The sequence below is a fragment of the Lytechinus pictus genome, chromosome 9, assembly GCF_037042905.1.
Source record: "Lytechinus pictus isolate F3 Inbred chromosome 9, Lp3.0, whole genome shotgun sequence".
NCBI classification, from domain to species: Eukaryota; Metazoa; Echinodermata; class Echinoidea; order Temnopleuroida; family Toxopneustidae; genus Lytechinus; species Lytechinus pictus.
This window is the reverse complement of record NC_087253.1, coordinates 3,201,399-3,216,846: the sequence shown is the minus strand read 5'-3', so window position 1 is coordinate 3,216,846 and position 15,448 is coordinate 3,201,399. Positions and strand designations below refer to the sequence as shown.

General features: G+C 35.5%; 1 protein-coding gene across 3 annotated transcripts in view; it reads right to left on the bottom strand.

Moving 5' to 3' along the window:
- Positions 1–13,768, bottom strand: part of LOC129267997 (mucin-4-like) — a 79,685-nt gene extending 65,917 nt beyond the window's left edge. For 2 of the 3 annotated variants that reach the window (XM_064104482.1, XM_064104481.1), the window contains exons 1-4: positions 13,669–13,763; positions 6,674–6,794; positions 4,104–4,208; positions 188–361 (exon numbers count right to left, since the gene is read on the bottom strand). In XM_064104482.1, coding sequence (XP_063960552.1) covers positions 188–361; positions 4,104–4,208; positions 6,674–6,746 — 352 coding nt within the window. In that variant the 5' untranslated portion in view covers positions 6,747–6,794; positions 13,669–13,763. Of the gene's footprint in view, positions 1–187; positions 362–4,103; positions 4,209–6,673; positions 6,795–13,668 lie in introns of all 3 variants that reach the window. The other variant, XM_064104480.1, reaches the window with a different exon arrangement.
- Positions 13,769–15,448: the final 1,680 nt, after the last annotated feature.

The window sequence follows — 15,448 nt, the reverse complement described above, 5'->3', positions numbered from 1 at the left end:
TTTAAGGAATAATTTTTAAGAACTAGATATATTAACAATTGCTCAATTCTCCAGTCAGCTAATACGATCAGAACCCACAAAGACAAAGTAGCACATTCAACAAACAAAATATTTTAGAGATTGGCAATATGAAAATAAAAAAAGTTCTCTTTATTTTTGACCTTATTCAAGATTAAAAAGATCTTACCATAACAGACAGGAGGAGGTGCAGAAAGGGTCCCGTTATCACACATAAGCTCTGTTAGAACGTCAATACCGGTAGAGTAGCCAATGTTACAGGCTATAACGATACTTGTATCATGGTCCAAAGAATCAGCCGTTGTTTGATTTGAGAAAGGAATTGCATCTATGTCACAGTTTTCTGTATCAATGGAGAAAAAGAAAGATACCTTGGTAACTATATTTCAAATACATCCACTTATATTCTACTGATTATAGCATAATATTTTTACAATGAATAGAAAATAGAAAAAAATACTGAGAGAAAGGGGTTTTGGAACTTTTACAAGCATGTTATTCGTTTTGATTTCTATAACACATACAATACAGCAACATATTCATCATATAAATAATGTCATGAGAAAAAATAAACAAACAAAAGTTTCGTATATAGCAATAAGTTTTATATCAAAGTTATTTCATGACTAAATGATGAAAATGGAGGAATCTACATATTACCTACTTTTTATTGTCTAACTCTAAAGCAATAATATGTTTAAGTGCATTGCAATTTCAGAAAGGGGCATGAATATTAAAGTTGGGAACAAGGAATCGGTAATTATGAAAAAGGTTCTTTTAGTGGTGTACATTTTTCTTTTCTAACAAAATGTAATTGGTAACATTATTTCCCCATCAAGTCACCTATTTTCTATAGATTATAATATCATTATTCTGAAACAAGCTATACAATAACAAAGGTACTACGATAAAAGGTCAAGTCTACCCCAGAAAACGTTGATTTGAATCAATAGAGAAAAATCCAACAAGCATAAAACCGAAAATTTCATCAAAATCGGATGTGAAATAAGAAAGTTAAAGACAATTTAAAGTTTTGCAAATGAGAAATTTGACAGAACCACAAAATCCTAAAACAATGGTAATTAAACATTTTCAGGGAGGAATAAAACTTTGTTTCACATGACAATGAGGAGAAAATTATGAAATTTAATATAATAATCATATAATGAAATACAAAAAAAATACTGAGTGGGTGACGTGATCAGTTCCCTCATTTGCATACTGACCAGGATGTGCAAGCCATTGTGTATTTAAACGAAACTTTAATATGTCTTAACTTTCTCTTTTTTTTACATCTGGTTTTGATGACACTTTCGGTTTAATTTTTGTTGGATTTTTCTCCTTTTATTCAAGTCAGCTTTGTGTTGAGGTGGAGTTGTCCTTAAACATTGAACAGCTCATTTCTACCAATGGTTTTCAATGTTTGTATTGGGTTTATTTAACGATGGATAACTAGAACTCTACGGTGTAACTGATTTCAAACTTGAAATGGTTGCTTTGGTTTGCTGTATCTGACTTCCGTCTTTCAAACAGAGGGAAGTGCGTGTGTTTCAAAACGGATTTATCTACATTTATTTTATTCAAATGTACGTTATATCTAATTAACATTCATTTCAATGAATCGGTTTCCATTAAGTCAAACATTGTTTATTTCATTCGATCTCAATGGATTTCAAAACATTTAGACTGTTCTTACTTTGCAATGATGATTTGCACTCTGCAAATTTGCAATGATCTTGAACTATTAAACTTTGGAAGGGGGGGGTTCTTTTTTCAGAATGCATAAATTCAAAGTTTCCTTTGGTTGTGATTTGTTTTATCTTTGTTGAAGATGATGTCCCATATCTCAGTGGCATCGCGATGTTGCCATATAGCTAGTGTGTCCATTATCTACTCTAGGACGGTTGGGTATCTAACTAATTTATATTTTGAAACCAACAGGTAGAGCTACCTCATACATTTGCAATTAAGTTACAGATTTATATTTATTTCCAATAGTATTGGTCTAATGCCAATCGTCTAATTACTAACTCGTCTACTGTCATTGGTCTATCATCAATTCGTCCACTATCCACATGGTCTAATAGCCATTTCGTCCACTCACCATTTCGTCTAATAACCAGTTGGTCCGATAGCCATTTAGTCCATAAACCATTTTGGTCTTATTGGAAAAGTGTTAATTGGGCGAAATGAATGAAAAGAAAATGGGTAGTAGACCAACTGGATATTAGACGAAATGGTCATAGACGAACTGGTGATAAGACGAAGTGATTATTGGACCAAATGGTGGTTAGACCAAGTGTTGATGGACGGAATGGCTTGAGACTAAATGAAGGTAGACCATGTGGCGAGAGGAAGAGTTGGCACTTGGCAGTGGACAAATTGGCAGTTCACCGAGATTTCGATATCTAGCGAGTTTTCTCTCAGAGACGCGGAATAAATCCTACAACGCAGTAAATGCATTCAAACTGCCAGTCAAATCAGGAAGAAGACTTTGACGAGGGTCGGCGAAACAGCAGTTTCGTCCGTGACTCTGAACAAACGACGCATTTGCGATTTTCGGCAGCTCTTTTTTTTTTAATTCTCTTCTCTCATCAAACAAAATTGAACATAGTAAAACATTACATTCATGATCATAAATTAAAAAAACGATATCAAATCAAATTAAACCATAATTACAAAGCTTGGTTTTGAACGTACAATCATTGTGATCAACACATCCATACATTTGACAATTCTTAACGAAAATGAAGTAAAACAATATCATGAATGAATTCTAAATCAATTCAATTTGTTCTCAAAATATCTGATATAATTTTTTTTCTATATTCTTTTCTCTTACATTTATACACATACATAATATATATGTCTAATTGAAGCTCTGAAACGACGCGTCGATTGAAACTGGTGTTCCGATTCACCCACCCTCGACAGGGGCCTGACTTTTTTGAAGAGGGGGTGCTGGTCTGGGAAAAAAATTGCTCCGAAATTAAAATAATTTTGTCCAATTTCTATATTTTACCATGCCAACCTCAGCCCCCCCACCCCACCGTCCCAGGGCCATGACCCTCGACAAAGACTTCATGTGACTTGACTTGCATTTCCAATGCATTTGCTGCGCAATAGACCAGTTTGTAGTTACTTCATGAAAATTTTGGTCAAATGACCTTTCATTTCTTTCATTATGATAGGCAGATTTCAAAGCAAGATATTTATTTTTTATTTTTTTTATTTTTCCAGGCAAAAGACAATAAGAATATATACAATAGGAATGAATTACCACCGACTAGTGCCTGAGGATGACTAAAAGAAAAACTAGTTTCGGTTATGAAGCTCTCCTCACTAGTCGGGGTTTACAAATATTCAAAAATAAAATCAGATAAAATGGCAATATATATGTTTAGATGCATTACTTATTAAAACAAAGAACTTAATAATAAAGAGTGTTCGTTTCCATGTGCAATTATAATATCCAGTCAATATGAAGTGTTAATGTATTTAAATAAACAACGTTATGTTATTATCAGATAGTCAAGCCTGAGGAGATATTACGTAATCTTGCCTTACATAGCAGGATGAAGAAATTGAATAGACCAGGTGACTAGAATAGCACACAAATGAACACTTTCATGAAGGTATTTGCTGCATTCCTACTTTGAATGCATATCATAGCATGTTGCACAATGTACTTGGCAAACTGTGAAATACCAGTCGTTCGTGGGCGCATTGTTGTTATTTGTGGATGTAAATGAAAACCACAATTCAAAAGAATATATGAATAATCAAGACATCAAAGTTGGTGCTTATCTCATTAGATTTTAAACCACATGTCACTATAGTACAAATGACCTTCCTCTGATCATGCGTAGAATCTTTTGATCATGCGCAGAAAGGAACTACGAACTGGCTATAGGATTCATTCCGCGCTGCTTTGCGACAACTCATCATCTTCTTCGAGAGATTTTGAATTCAATTGGAAATGCACAATAGGAAAATCAAGTTGAAATTAAGTCACCTTAATAATTTCTATTCAAATGTGCATCAAATATGTAAATGCCATCAAAGTAGAAGGATCAATAACTTACCATTTTCGCAGTTTAAGCCTGTGAAGTCTGATGTGCAGTTGCAGGTTGATAGCATAGCGTCACAGGTCCCTCCATTCAAGCAATCGCTGTCCATAGAACACGTCGCTATAAATACACAAGATATTAAATGGCAGAGAGTCTTATTTATCAAGGAAGATAGTCAATTATTGTTCGTTATAAAAGTCTAGACATCTGGACTTTAGGGTGTTATTCTGATCAATACATACAGGAAATTGCCGTAGAATGTTTATCTATAGAGGTTCACGCCTATATAATGACCTACCTTTGTATATGAAAATTATTCAAAACATTACATTTATTACTTCTTTGAGCTCTTAGATTTCAAATTACATTGATATCTGAGCAACGCGTTGTTTTTTCCTGGGAAGGGGGAGGGGGGCTGGGTGTACTTGCTTAAACTCATAACTTTAAATTTTGTTTTATGTCTATTGTCTAGTTTTCGTTACTTTATATTTTGCTTAATGTCGTTCTTTTCTGCTTGTTAAAGATGTTTATAATACAGTTTGATCTATCATTTATTACGTTCTGGACCCCTAGGCAGAACAGAGTGGCAATAATTACCACTCTGAGCGGGCAATCCGGCCATTCATATGTATTCATATTATATTTCATTTTTAAATTATAGCTGATGTATTTTGTTTGTATTTTGCAGGTTTTATGAATGGAAAATAAATACAATACAATACAAATCCTAGGATTAGAATTCAAAAACACACTTCTATGGAAAGATTAAAATCCATCATTTGTTTTTTTAAGTTCACACCTAGTTACCAATAATGCATATAGCATTTCCATTTATTTGAAAGCATTTAAAAGAGCATTGTAAAGTGATTGCCTTGCTCACGGGCATAGGTGCCGCGGCCGGGGATCGAACCCCGGACTTTCCATGTATAGCCAGGCGCCACAGACCACTCGGCCACGACACTGCTTCATTTATTGTTCGAAATAGAAATGTATATATTACAAAAAATCGTTAATTTATTGTTCGAAATAGAAATATAAATATTACAAAAAATCTTTTTGCCTAATATTGATCGTGGGTCCGGCCAGAACGTAGCTCTATCCCTTGAATCGTTGAACACCAAACAGGGAAGCAGCAACTCCCATCTATTAACGACGCGACCGGTTTTGAACTCCCGACCTCCCGGTTGAGAGGCGGACGCTCTACCAACTGAGCCAACACACCGGTGATGTTGGGCTGCATTATATTCAGGTGAATTATGATATGTCAATCAATTCATTTATATTTTTTTTGTTCCCATTTCATGTGTCAGTTTCTCAAAAACTTCTTGCAAGAGGAGAATAATATTTAATGATGATGACACTCCCTAAAAAAGTGTGGTGTAAGTTTACCCAGGTTTATACTACCGTTGATATTTTTTTATAATCCTTGTCATCTATTTAACTTGTTTATACTTGTAACAGGAAATCATCATTGCCAATTGCTTGACATCACAACACAAACAATAATGTTTGTGTTGTGATGTCAAGCAATTGGCAATGACGATTTCCATAGTTCCTCTGTCTGTCCCCATAATTGTATGTGCAAACCTGAATATCACATTTGAGTATAACCAAATAGCGCCATCTTTCGGTACTAGACACATCTGTACATTTCACTCCTGTATTTTACGGCAAATCACACGTCACTCCACTTGGTCGGAATCATAAGCGAAACTTAAAACATTCTGATTCTTCCAGGAATGCAGTATATTCAGTTATTATTATTATTATTTTTTTGTTTCAATTATCTGTATTTACTATTTGGGGCTTTGTCAACTTTGGCTTATATTTGCATAATATACAAAATACTAGTTCATCTACATGGAGTTTACGTCTTAAGGCAAAAATAACATCCTGTCTAATATCCAGTCAATCCATTAAATCCACTGACAAGTTGGTCCGTAGTCCATTTTGGTGATTTGGTCAAACTTCCATTTGTTATAATTGATATTTTATTATTTCTAAGCCCTTGAGGTCTAATGGCCGTATTGTCAAGTCTTGTTTAATATTCATGAGTAGGCCTTGTATTTTCGTTTGGTGCCGTACCGTGATATATACAGATATGCAGCTACGTTGAAGACGATCATTGACGAAGCTTTTAGATAATCAGATCATATATAGCTTGACACATTTTGTGTTTAGTTATGATATGCAAACAATGTTTTGTGTTTAGTGTTAATGGATTTATGAGTAGGATGGTCAATATGCAGTTGATTTATCATTATGCAGACATTACTGTCGTTTCACGAACACACACTAAACTCTAATCACAATTTTCAGCATTACTGGAATTTGTTTTGTTTAGTAGTTGTAATGGAATTTAGACAATTAGTTTATTTGCCCTTCACCCCCCCCCCCCTCCAAAAAAAAAATGTCTTTCACAGACTTTGAAATCTGTAGTTTTCTTGATTTTATGAGACCTGAATTCCTCGAATTTGGTCAATGTGCATTTATCATGGGAATTTTATTAATTATAATCATAAATTTCAATTATAATCACAATATTCTTGCTGACTAAGTCTATAAATAAAAAATAACAAATGTACCTGATACTGTTTGTGCATTATGAACAAGAAACACCATCACAGCGAATGCCGCAAAGAGATTCACGGACCCCATAGTGAGGGCGCCCTTCTAAAATGTCTCAACCAGAAGCAGTCTCCGATCCTGTGGAAAAAAGGGTAAAATGAAAATAAAATCGAAACATGAATTATAAAGCATTGCGCAAATTTCGTAATCCCCTGTCCACCAAAGTTTCTAGACTTTAAATAACTTTATATAACTTTCAAAAAAAAATATATGTAAATAGTTAAAAGCGATAGTATTAATAAATGATAATAATATTAATATGCAACATTTATATAGCACTAATACCTCGGTTTACATTTGCTCTTCGGCGGCCGTACGGCAAGTCGAAAACAGCAGTTTTAACATTTTTGTACCAGCCCATATAGGTGGTTTGAGTAGAAATGAATAAAAGACTGCTCGACTCGCCGTACGGCCGCAGTGACCAAGGTATTACGGCTCATGTACAAAATTGCACGGAAACTGGCTGGGGATAGGACATTTACTGTAACTGCTTCAAAATATTGGAATAAGTTACCTATTTTAATGAAACAATCACGATCTCTCTCTTTATTAAAAAAGGGGACTTCGGACATTTCATTTTTAAAGTTCAGAGTTTTAGGATTGCGATTTCATTATATACTTTAATGTAATCTCTTTTATTCTTGTTATAAGCGCTTTGGGCCATTTTGAAAAAGCACAGTCCATAAATGATAATAATAATGATAATAATGATAATACAAATGTTTCTATGCGCGAAACAATAAGGATTTTTTTTTTCATAGGTATCACCTTTCTAACGAAGGTTTTACGGGAAAAAATTTCATTTGATATCTCTCAAAAATTTACTATTCCTTGACGTCAATTATCATGATTATAGAAAAATGCACTATTCCATTAATTACGTCACAGATCATGACGGCACTGGCACTAATCCGCGTATCGCCACCACAAATTCTCAATTTAATTTCTTCGTTCTGCATTTAAGATACTCAAGTTCAATAATACTTACTCAAAGAGCTTCCTATTGCCCCCCCCCCCCCACCCAAAACTGAATAAATAAAAACAGGTTAATCCTACTGTTAATGTGTGGATTCATCTTAAATGCAGTCAAAGTGTTTAGATTGGCCTAATTTTTCGCGCGTTCGCTCCACTCCCGCGCTCACTCTATTAAAAAATTTTGTCGTGACAAAACAGGTGCGTAGCAAGGGGGCGGTCGCCCCCCCCCCAACGCTCCCAAGAAGAAAAAAAAGGGGGGGGAGAACAAGCGAAAGGTATAGCTTTGTTTTTTTTAGTCCTTCTTTTTTGGTCAAAAGAATAAAAACCTTAACAAGACAGTTTCTCTCTTTACACAAAATTTTGCTTCCGCGCTCCGCGCAGGAAAAATGCCAAAATTGCCATTCCCTTTTGTTTCCCACACCTTTTTTCTACTCCATTTTCCCCTTCCCGGCTGTGGGAATCGCATATTCCTGCCAGAAATTATAAAGTATACATGGGCGTAAAGAGTATGAAAAGTATTTTTTTTTTTCTCATTGCATGGACACAAAATTTGGGCTCTTCCGTTCGGAGCGGGTAAACATTACCGTCACTCCCCGAGTCCCCAAATGCTATTTCTTCCGCTTTTCAGCAAATTATTTTATTTACCCAAATGGGGAGGCATTCAATGCATTCCGTGCTTTATGCAAAATTATGTACGATATTAACGTTATTCTATTCGCTGCACATCCATCTCCTGTCATGTTTTGCGCCATTGATTTGAAACTTTGAATATCGCCGTTGAAGTTTCTTAATCAAACGAAAGAGAGCGTTTAATATGAGCGAAATTACACTTTTTTTTTCTTCAAAGATAAATCACAGAGGTTTCCCTGCTTCGCGAGCATTGGAAAGGAAAAGTCCTTCTTTTAGCTTGCATCACCCCTTTCACATTTTTAACTCGTTTCTCTTCTTAATCGAGTTATATATACTCTAAGAAATATCAAAATTAAAACAAGTTAAAGTTTCGGAGAAATTTTTAAAAATTCAGAGCTTCAACGCCACTCGCGGGAAGGAATAGGGACTATTTCTTTGAGGCTGTTCTCACTACGTTCCTAAAACTAGTTTAGTGGAAACTAGTTTAACGCGTAGTGAGAACGGTCAAAGCGGTCTTGGAAGCGATCTTCCAAACCAGTTTGGAAAACCACCTCGCGATGTAGTTTTCAAGATCGCTTTGCCTCGTTAAACTGGTTTTAGCGTAAGTGAGGACACAACCGTTCTTCGGGAAGCGATCTTCGCACATTTTGAGCGCGCTACTCCACACGACAGGTGTAGAATGCCTATGCTGCGGTTTCGAATTTTGCGCGAAACGTGTCACCCCACTGAGAGCGTTTCCATAGCAACAAGAGCGCTTTACGTGAAGTGATTTTGAAAACCACTTTCGTGTGATCAAGTGAGAACGCTAGCAAAGCGATCTTCCAAAGTGGTTTCCTGAATCGGTTTCCAGTAAACTAGTTTTAGAAAGCGTAATGAGAACGGCCTCATTCTGGTATATACCCGTCTTCTACTCTGTTTGGCGACTTGATCGAGTTAACGAAATTTAATGTGGATAAACTTTTTACAATCAAATCTGATGTGACCAAGGTCGGCATAATTGTATCATTTCTGTTTTCTATTTTTATAAAACGTCTTAAGCCTCCGCGCTTCGCCCGGTAAGAGGAATTGTTGCAAATCATTTAGTCTTTTTCCATTTTAGGGCGTTCAAAATTTCTTTGGAAAACAATTTTTTTTTAATCACAGCAAGTCAATATTCGAGTTGATAAGGGTACTAGAGACGTAAGAGATGCCTTCTTCTGATTTGAATTATATGAGATATCAAAAACTTCGAGCTCCGCGCGGGAGGGGGAACTCCCCCCTCCTTGCACCATCCCCATAGAGAGCGCGCTCTGTAAGTGTTGGCACGCTTCGCGTGCACTTACCGCCCCCTCCAAAATTAAATCCTGGCTACGCGGTTGTGACAAAACCCTATATATTTAGGTAATCGCAAAGAAAATATCCGCTGCATCATGGGAGTACTATTGAATACGTGATTAAAATGAATTTTTGACACGATTATAACTTTGATTCTAAACAAATCAAAACATTATTTAAATAAACTTTCGTGAATATGGGAGGGGGGTCGTAATCCTGTTATCTCTGTAAAAGCGGGGAGAAATTGGTACAAAAAATATAGGCCTGCCGTATTTTTCAAGTTAGGTGCAAGATGAATTACTGATGACATTGATCAAATCAAACCCAAATATCTTTACAATTTTACCAATATTATAGGAGACTTTAAATTACATTAATTAACGCAACACTCTGATAAATATTGATTAATATAGACATGATTTTTTCTCAAAAGTTTGAACGTTACACCCTCTCCCAATATATTATCTTACAGGTTATTCAAAATCTTTCCTTTCTGCGATCTTTTCCTTTTCATCTGCATCATGATTCTAATCTTTTCATATTAAGGCAGTCTAATTCCCGATAATTATGATTCAGTTTATATTTCATTTTCATCTCACCTCGATCTAGTGAGCAAATGTTTTCATTTTTGCAAATCTCGACTATTTAACCCCCCTTTATTTATGCTCTTTTAGATATAATAACTTTATATTTTTATTTCCCTTTTTTATACAGTTTTTTTTTTATCTTACCCTTATCACGTTCTGTGATATATAATATTATTTTAAACGACTGTAGCAACTATCTCAATTAAGGCTCGCTAACTACGCTCGCTCGCCACATTTCCTCCCATAATTACACATCCTTTGAACATGTTGAAAAACGCTTTTGGACATCATTATGTCTTCTAAGTGCGGAAAATTTGCTCCTTAGTTACACTCGCTCGCATTACGATATTAACTGAAATTTAGCAGTTTTTTTTATCAAAACAAAACAAAGAAATGTGATAGCTAGGCCTTTAACTGTCTAAAAGTGATAGATGGTAGTATTATGTAAACGGTTATACCCCCGAATACATAGCCCTTGATGTGATATACGGGATGTCTTTGGGCACCATTCTGTCTTCCAACTACTGAAATTTTGCTTGCTTGCTTGCCTTGCCTCCTCGCATAGTGATGTTATTTGTAATTCAGTAATTTGTACAACAAATAGAGCATTACAATTAAGTCATGGAAATAAAATCGTTTAAGGGAAAGTTTGTAATATTATGTACGCGGTTGTATACCCTGTGTTGTGGATGTCCCGCATTTTTTTTCAATTTTAATTGTCAATTTATTGCTATCATCACCCCCCCCCCGCTCGGACCAAATTAATGAGCAGGGTATTAGACCAAAGGGCTATAGACGAATTGGCTTTAGACAAAGTGGTACTGATAAGATGAAGTGCATGCTTATTAGACCAATTAGATCGACTGGTGTTAGACCAATTGTCTATTAGAGCAGCTGGCTGTATACCAAAGTGGTTAAAAAAAAAACCCCGATCAGATGGCGTATTTTAAAGATAAAGTCCCAATGCACCTGTTCTGCAAATCCGGGGGGGGGGGGAGAGGTGGAGGTGCTTTGCACGAATTGTGTGGGGTTGCATTCAACCGTCGCTCCCAACGCACCCTTTCGGCAAAACCAGGGGAAGGCTTTGTACAAAGGGTGTGGTTTTCCCCTTAACGCGACGCCATCTCACGCGATGTGACGTCACCCATCCTATCGGTACAAATTCTTAAATCTTACTACGTCTTATTCGAAAATCGGGACGCAGTCCAATCGCAATGTATGCTGTGGCCTTATACCCGCGATGAAGTCTTTCAATAAAAACGAAATAGGTCTTGTCAAGCACATGTTCCTAAAAAAATGTTCGAAATAAATTAACATACATACGGTTACAGTGTAATTGAATTCTTTCAAACATTTTTTTTGGCGGGGGGGGGGGGGGTTTATATTTTCCATTCAAATAAGAGAATAACATAACAAACAACATTTCATCCATTATAATTGTATTATTTCGTATTATCTTATTTAGAAAAAATACAACATACCGTAATGTAAAAATCAAATCACCTATACAGAACCTGAAGAATAGAACATCAATTCAGTGAATAGAAACAAAACAAAAATAAAAGAGTATAAAATGAAAATAAAACAAAACGAAAAAATATACAAAAATTATGAGGATGACCTCTTTCCTCCCATCTCAAGCGCCCCCTTCCCCCGCCACGTTACCTTACCCAAGACCGTTGTTATTTGGGCTACACTGCAAAAACGCCGGTGTTAATTAGCACCAGCCTGGTATCTATATCGGTCTACACCAGAGAGGTGTTGAAACAACACCGATTTGGCGTTAGGCTAACACTAATTTGGCATTCAAGCAACACATATTAGTGTTAAACCAATATCGGTTTGATTCTTAACTGGTGTTGTTTCAACACCTCTCTGGCGTGGACCGAAATATATAGATACCAGGCTGGTGTTAAATTGCAATGTAGAGTGGTCAATTACTGCATTTTCTGCCCATTTCTTATAATGCATTTGTAATGTTCCTTTTTGTTCAGCTGTTTTCCTTTCTCGAATTCCGCTTTCTTTCACTCGTTTGATAATGTTTTGTTACTCTTTTCACTGCAAGTAAATATCGTGTACTTTATCAAAATTGATTTGTCAATAAATCCTTTTTAATCTTTGATGTTTGTATTCCCTACATCAGTGCACCACCTTTCCCGTTATTTTTCAGTACGTTTTCGTCAAACAAGATCCCATACTCTCTCGAGAGATATCTTACTTTTAACAAACAAGGGAGGAATACTCTCGCCATGTGCGAGAGAACGGCATCAGTAATACCGTTTCCAGCGCGGTTAGAAAATGAACGGCATGTCTCTATAAAGATGCGTAATTGTGCCAACTACCATAAGCACTGGCTAAAAATCTGGGGAAGTAGTTTAACCTACAATGTTTATTTTTCCTTGATATTTGGTCATAATGTATGGCTACCATGGCAGCAGGATTTCTTACAAATGCGAAAAATGTGTCTTGCAAATCTTTAAATCCAGACCTATGTACATGCCGAAGTAATGGACATAGGTCATAAAATGGAGTAGAAATGTGCAGTTTCCATAGCAATTCAATTTCGAACACGGGCAAAATTATCTAGCTCATCTTTACCTATACCAAGGCATAAACTAAATTTCATGAGAATTAGTTGAAAATTAATGAAGTAGTTCAAACCGCAAATTTTTTACCTACGTTTTGGCATATGAAATGTTGTTACCATGGCAACATAATCTCTGAAACACACCAAAAAACGCAAAAACACGTGTTGCACATCTTTACTTCCAGATCTATGAGTGTGCCAAATTTCACAAGAATTAGTAAAAAAAAAAACTAACGAAGTAGTTCGAACCGCAATATCTTTACCTATTTTTGCCATACCGTTACCACGGCAGCATAATTTCAAACACGCATAAAAGTGGGTCTTGCACATCTTTACCCCAAGCCCAATGGGTATTTCAAATTTCATGATAATTGGTCAAAAACTAGAAAAGTAGCTCGACCCACAAGATTTGCAACGGAAAGACTGATCGCCCGCCCGGAGGCCTTCACTGATTCCTATATGCCCCCTTCGAATTTTCTTTGACCGGGGTATAAAAATTACATTTTGTGAAAATCATAATATAATATTCCCAATAATAACAATATTGTTATAATATGCATTTTTTTCTTACAGTTAGCTGTGAAGCACTGTTTACTGTTTCTATAGTAACTGCTATAAAGCTTTGGATAGTTCTAACCGTCACGTAACAAGGATCAGGTCACCATGGCAACCAGTAAACAACTGTCTTAATGGACCAATAAATGTAACTGAATCTGAAGTACTTTGCAAACTTAACCATCGTGCCCTTTTATCTGTAGTACAAAAAAACACGATTTCTCACTACTGATGCATAAGTATTCAGAAGCTATTCCAGCTACCCTATTTGAAATGTTTGAGTAATGATGAAAAATATACTCACCGATACTTTGTTAAAGTATTACCAATATAGTTTTCCAACTTAGAAATTTAGGCTGTGCGTCGTTACCCCAGTGAACGGCTCAAAAGATCTGACACGGATCGCTCCTCAAGCCCCAGTCAAAAAACTTGCTTAACTTTGCGGTTGAGCCGACCAATAGGAAACGTCTAAAGGTCCTATTTGAACAAAAGGTTTCCATAGAAGAGCAAGCAGTGCGTGTCTGACGTGATAGATCGGAACAGCTCCAGGAGTATATCAATATCATTATTAGTATACAGTGCGCAAAATGTATACTTTGGGGAAAATATCTGTTATGATATGTTTTAAGAGATATTTAAGAGATTATTTAATATTGATATACACTGTAAAACACTGTTTTAAGTGTTAAGCTCGTCATTCATCAACAAGTTGTTTAAACTATTAAAGAACATGCGTAGACATTTCAAAAAATTGTTTCAACTTTTTAATTAACTTGTTTGAAATTTTAAGAGTAAAGGCCACTGCATCCTTTACGACTGATGATCCACGATTTTGGAAACAAATCGCATTTCGCTCATCTTTTGAAAACGTGAATGAAAATTATCTTTTTAATTTGAGGGTCAAATTAACGGAAAACATGCTAATATAACAATTTTTTATGATTGCAAGCCTTTATTTTGGAGTAAAGTTCAAATTAGTTACGGTAGCTATGACGTCATTACGACTAGATAATTAAATTTCGTTTTTATTCTAATAAGGATCATAGCATAGTCAAAGATTTGCCTATTCGTATGATTATTTAAAACATCACACAGGAAGATATTCCATGTTTCAATATTAGCATCACGTTTCATTCCAAAATCTGATCGCAGACCAATCGTAAGGTGCATGCGCGGTGGCCTTTAGAGTGCTCGATTTAAACAACATGCCTAAAATTTTAAACAGCGGTTTTGCTGTGAATGCCTAAACGTTCTACTATGCCAGTCCCCATAGTAGGCCTATATTATGTTAATGTATGATTATGTACAATATTTATTTGGATTTGTTTATTTTGTTGGTATGGATATAGAATAAAAGTTTTGAAATCTCGGAACTTGATCATCTTTTTACTCTGGCATTAAACAAATGAAGTCGCTAGACAATGGTATTAAGTCATGTATAAGGCAAACTAAGATAATTTTTTATTAAAGTTATTGTACGACGTTTATGCTGAGTGCGATTTGTTGGGACAGAAGCACTTTTCATAATTCACTCCCTGATTTATCCCCTATCCTTTTAACTTGTTTGAGACCGTAAACAAAGATTTCATCCTTTCTAGTGGCCACTTAACTTCAACAGATTTCTTTACACACTCTTGAAAGGAATTGGTCAGAGTAAACAATATGTTGGTGAATATTTGACAAATCTGTCTGTAAATCAAACTAGGTCATATCTGTCTCAAATATCCTCCTGTTCTTGGCTCTGTATCATTAGTTTGAAAGTTTGTAATTTACTACTATAGAATGTAATACAATTTGTACTATGTCCTTATGAAGTTTTTATGATCATACATAGCGGCATGAGCGTCATGCCTGCACTGTTGGAAATTTTTTAAATTTCTGTTATAAAAAAAAATCTGCATCCGAGTCTCGAAAACAACTGTAATCTTTACTGCACTGTGTAATCTTGCATGCATTTGTCGAAAATTACAGAAAACTGGTATTTGGTGTATGTAACCTTACACATTTATTTTAATAAAGCTGTTTTCCTCTTTTTTAAAAACAGACCTGCTCTGTAAAATTTTAGAAAGATTGTATAAACAAAT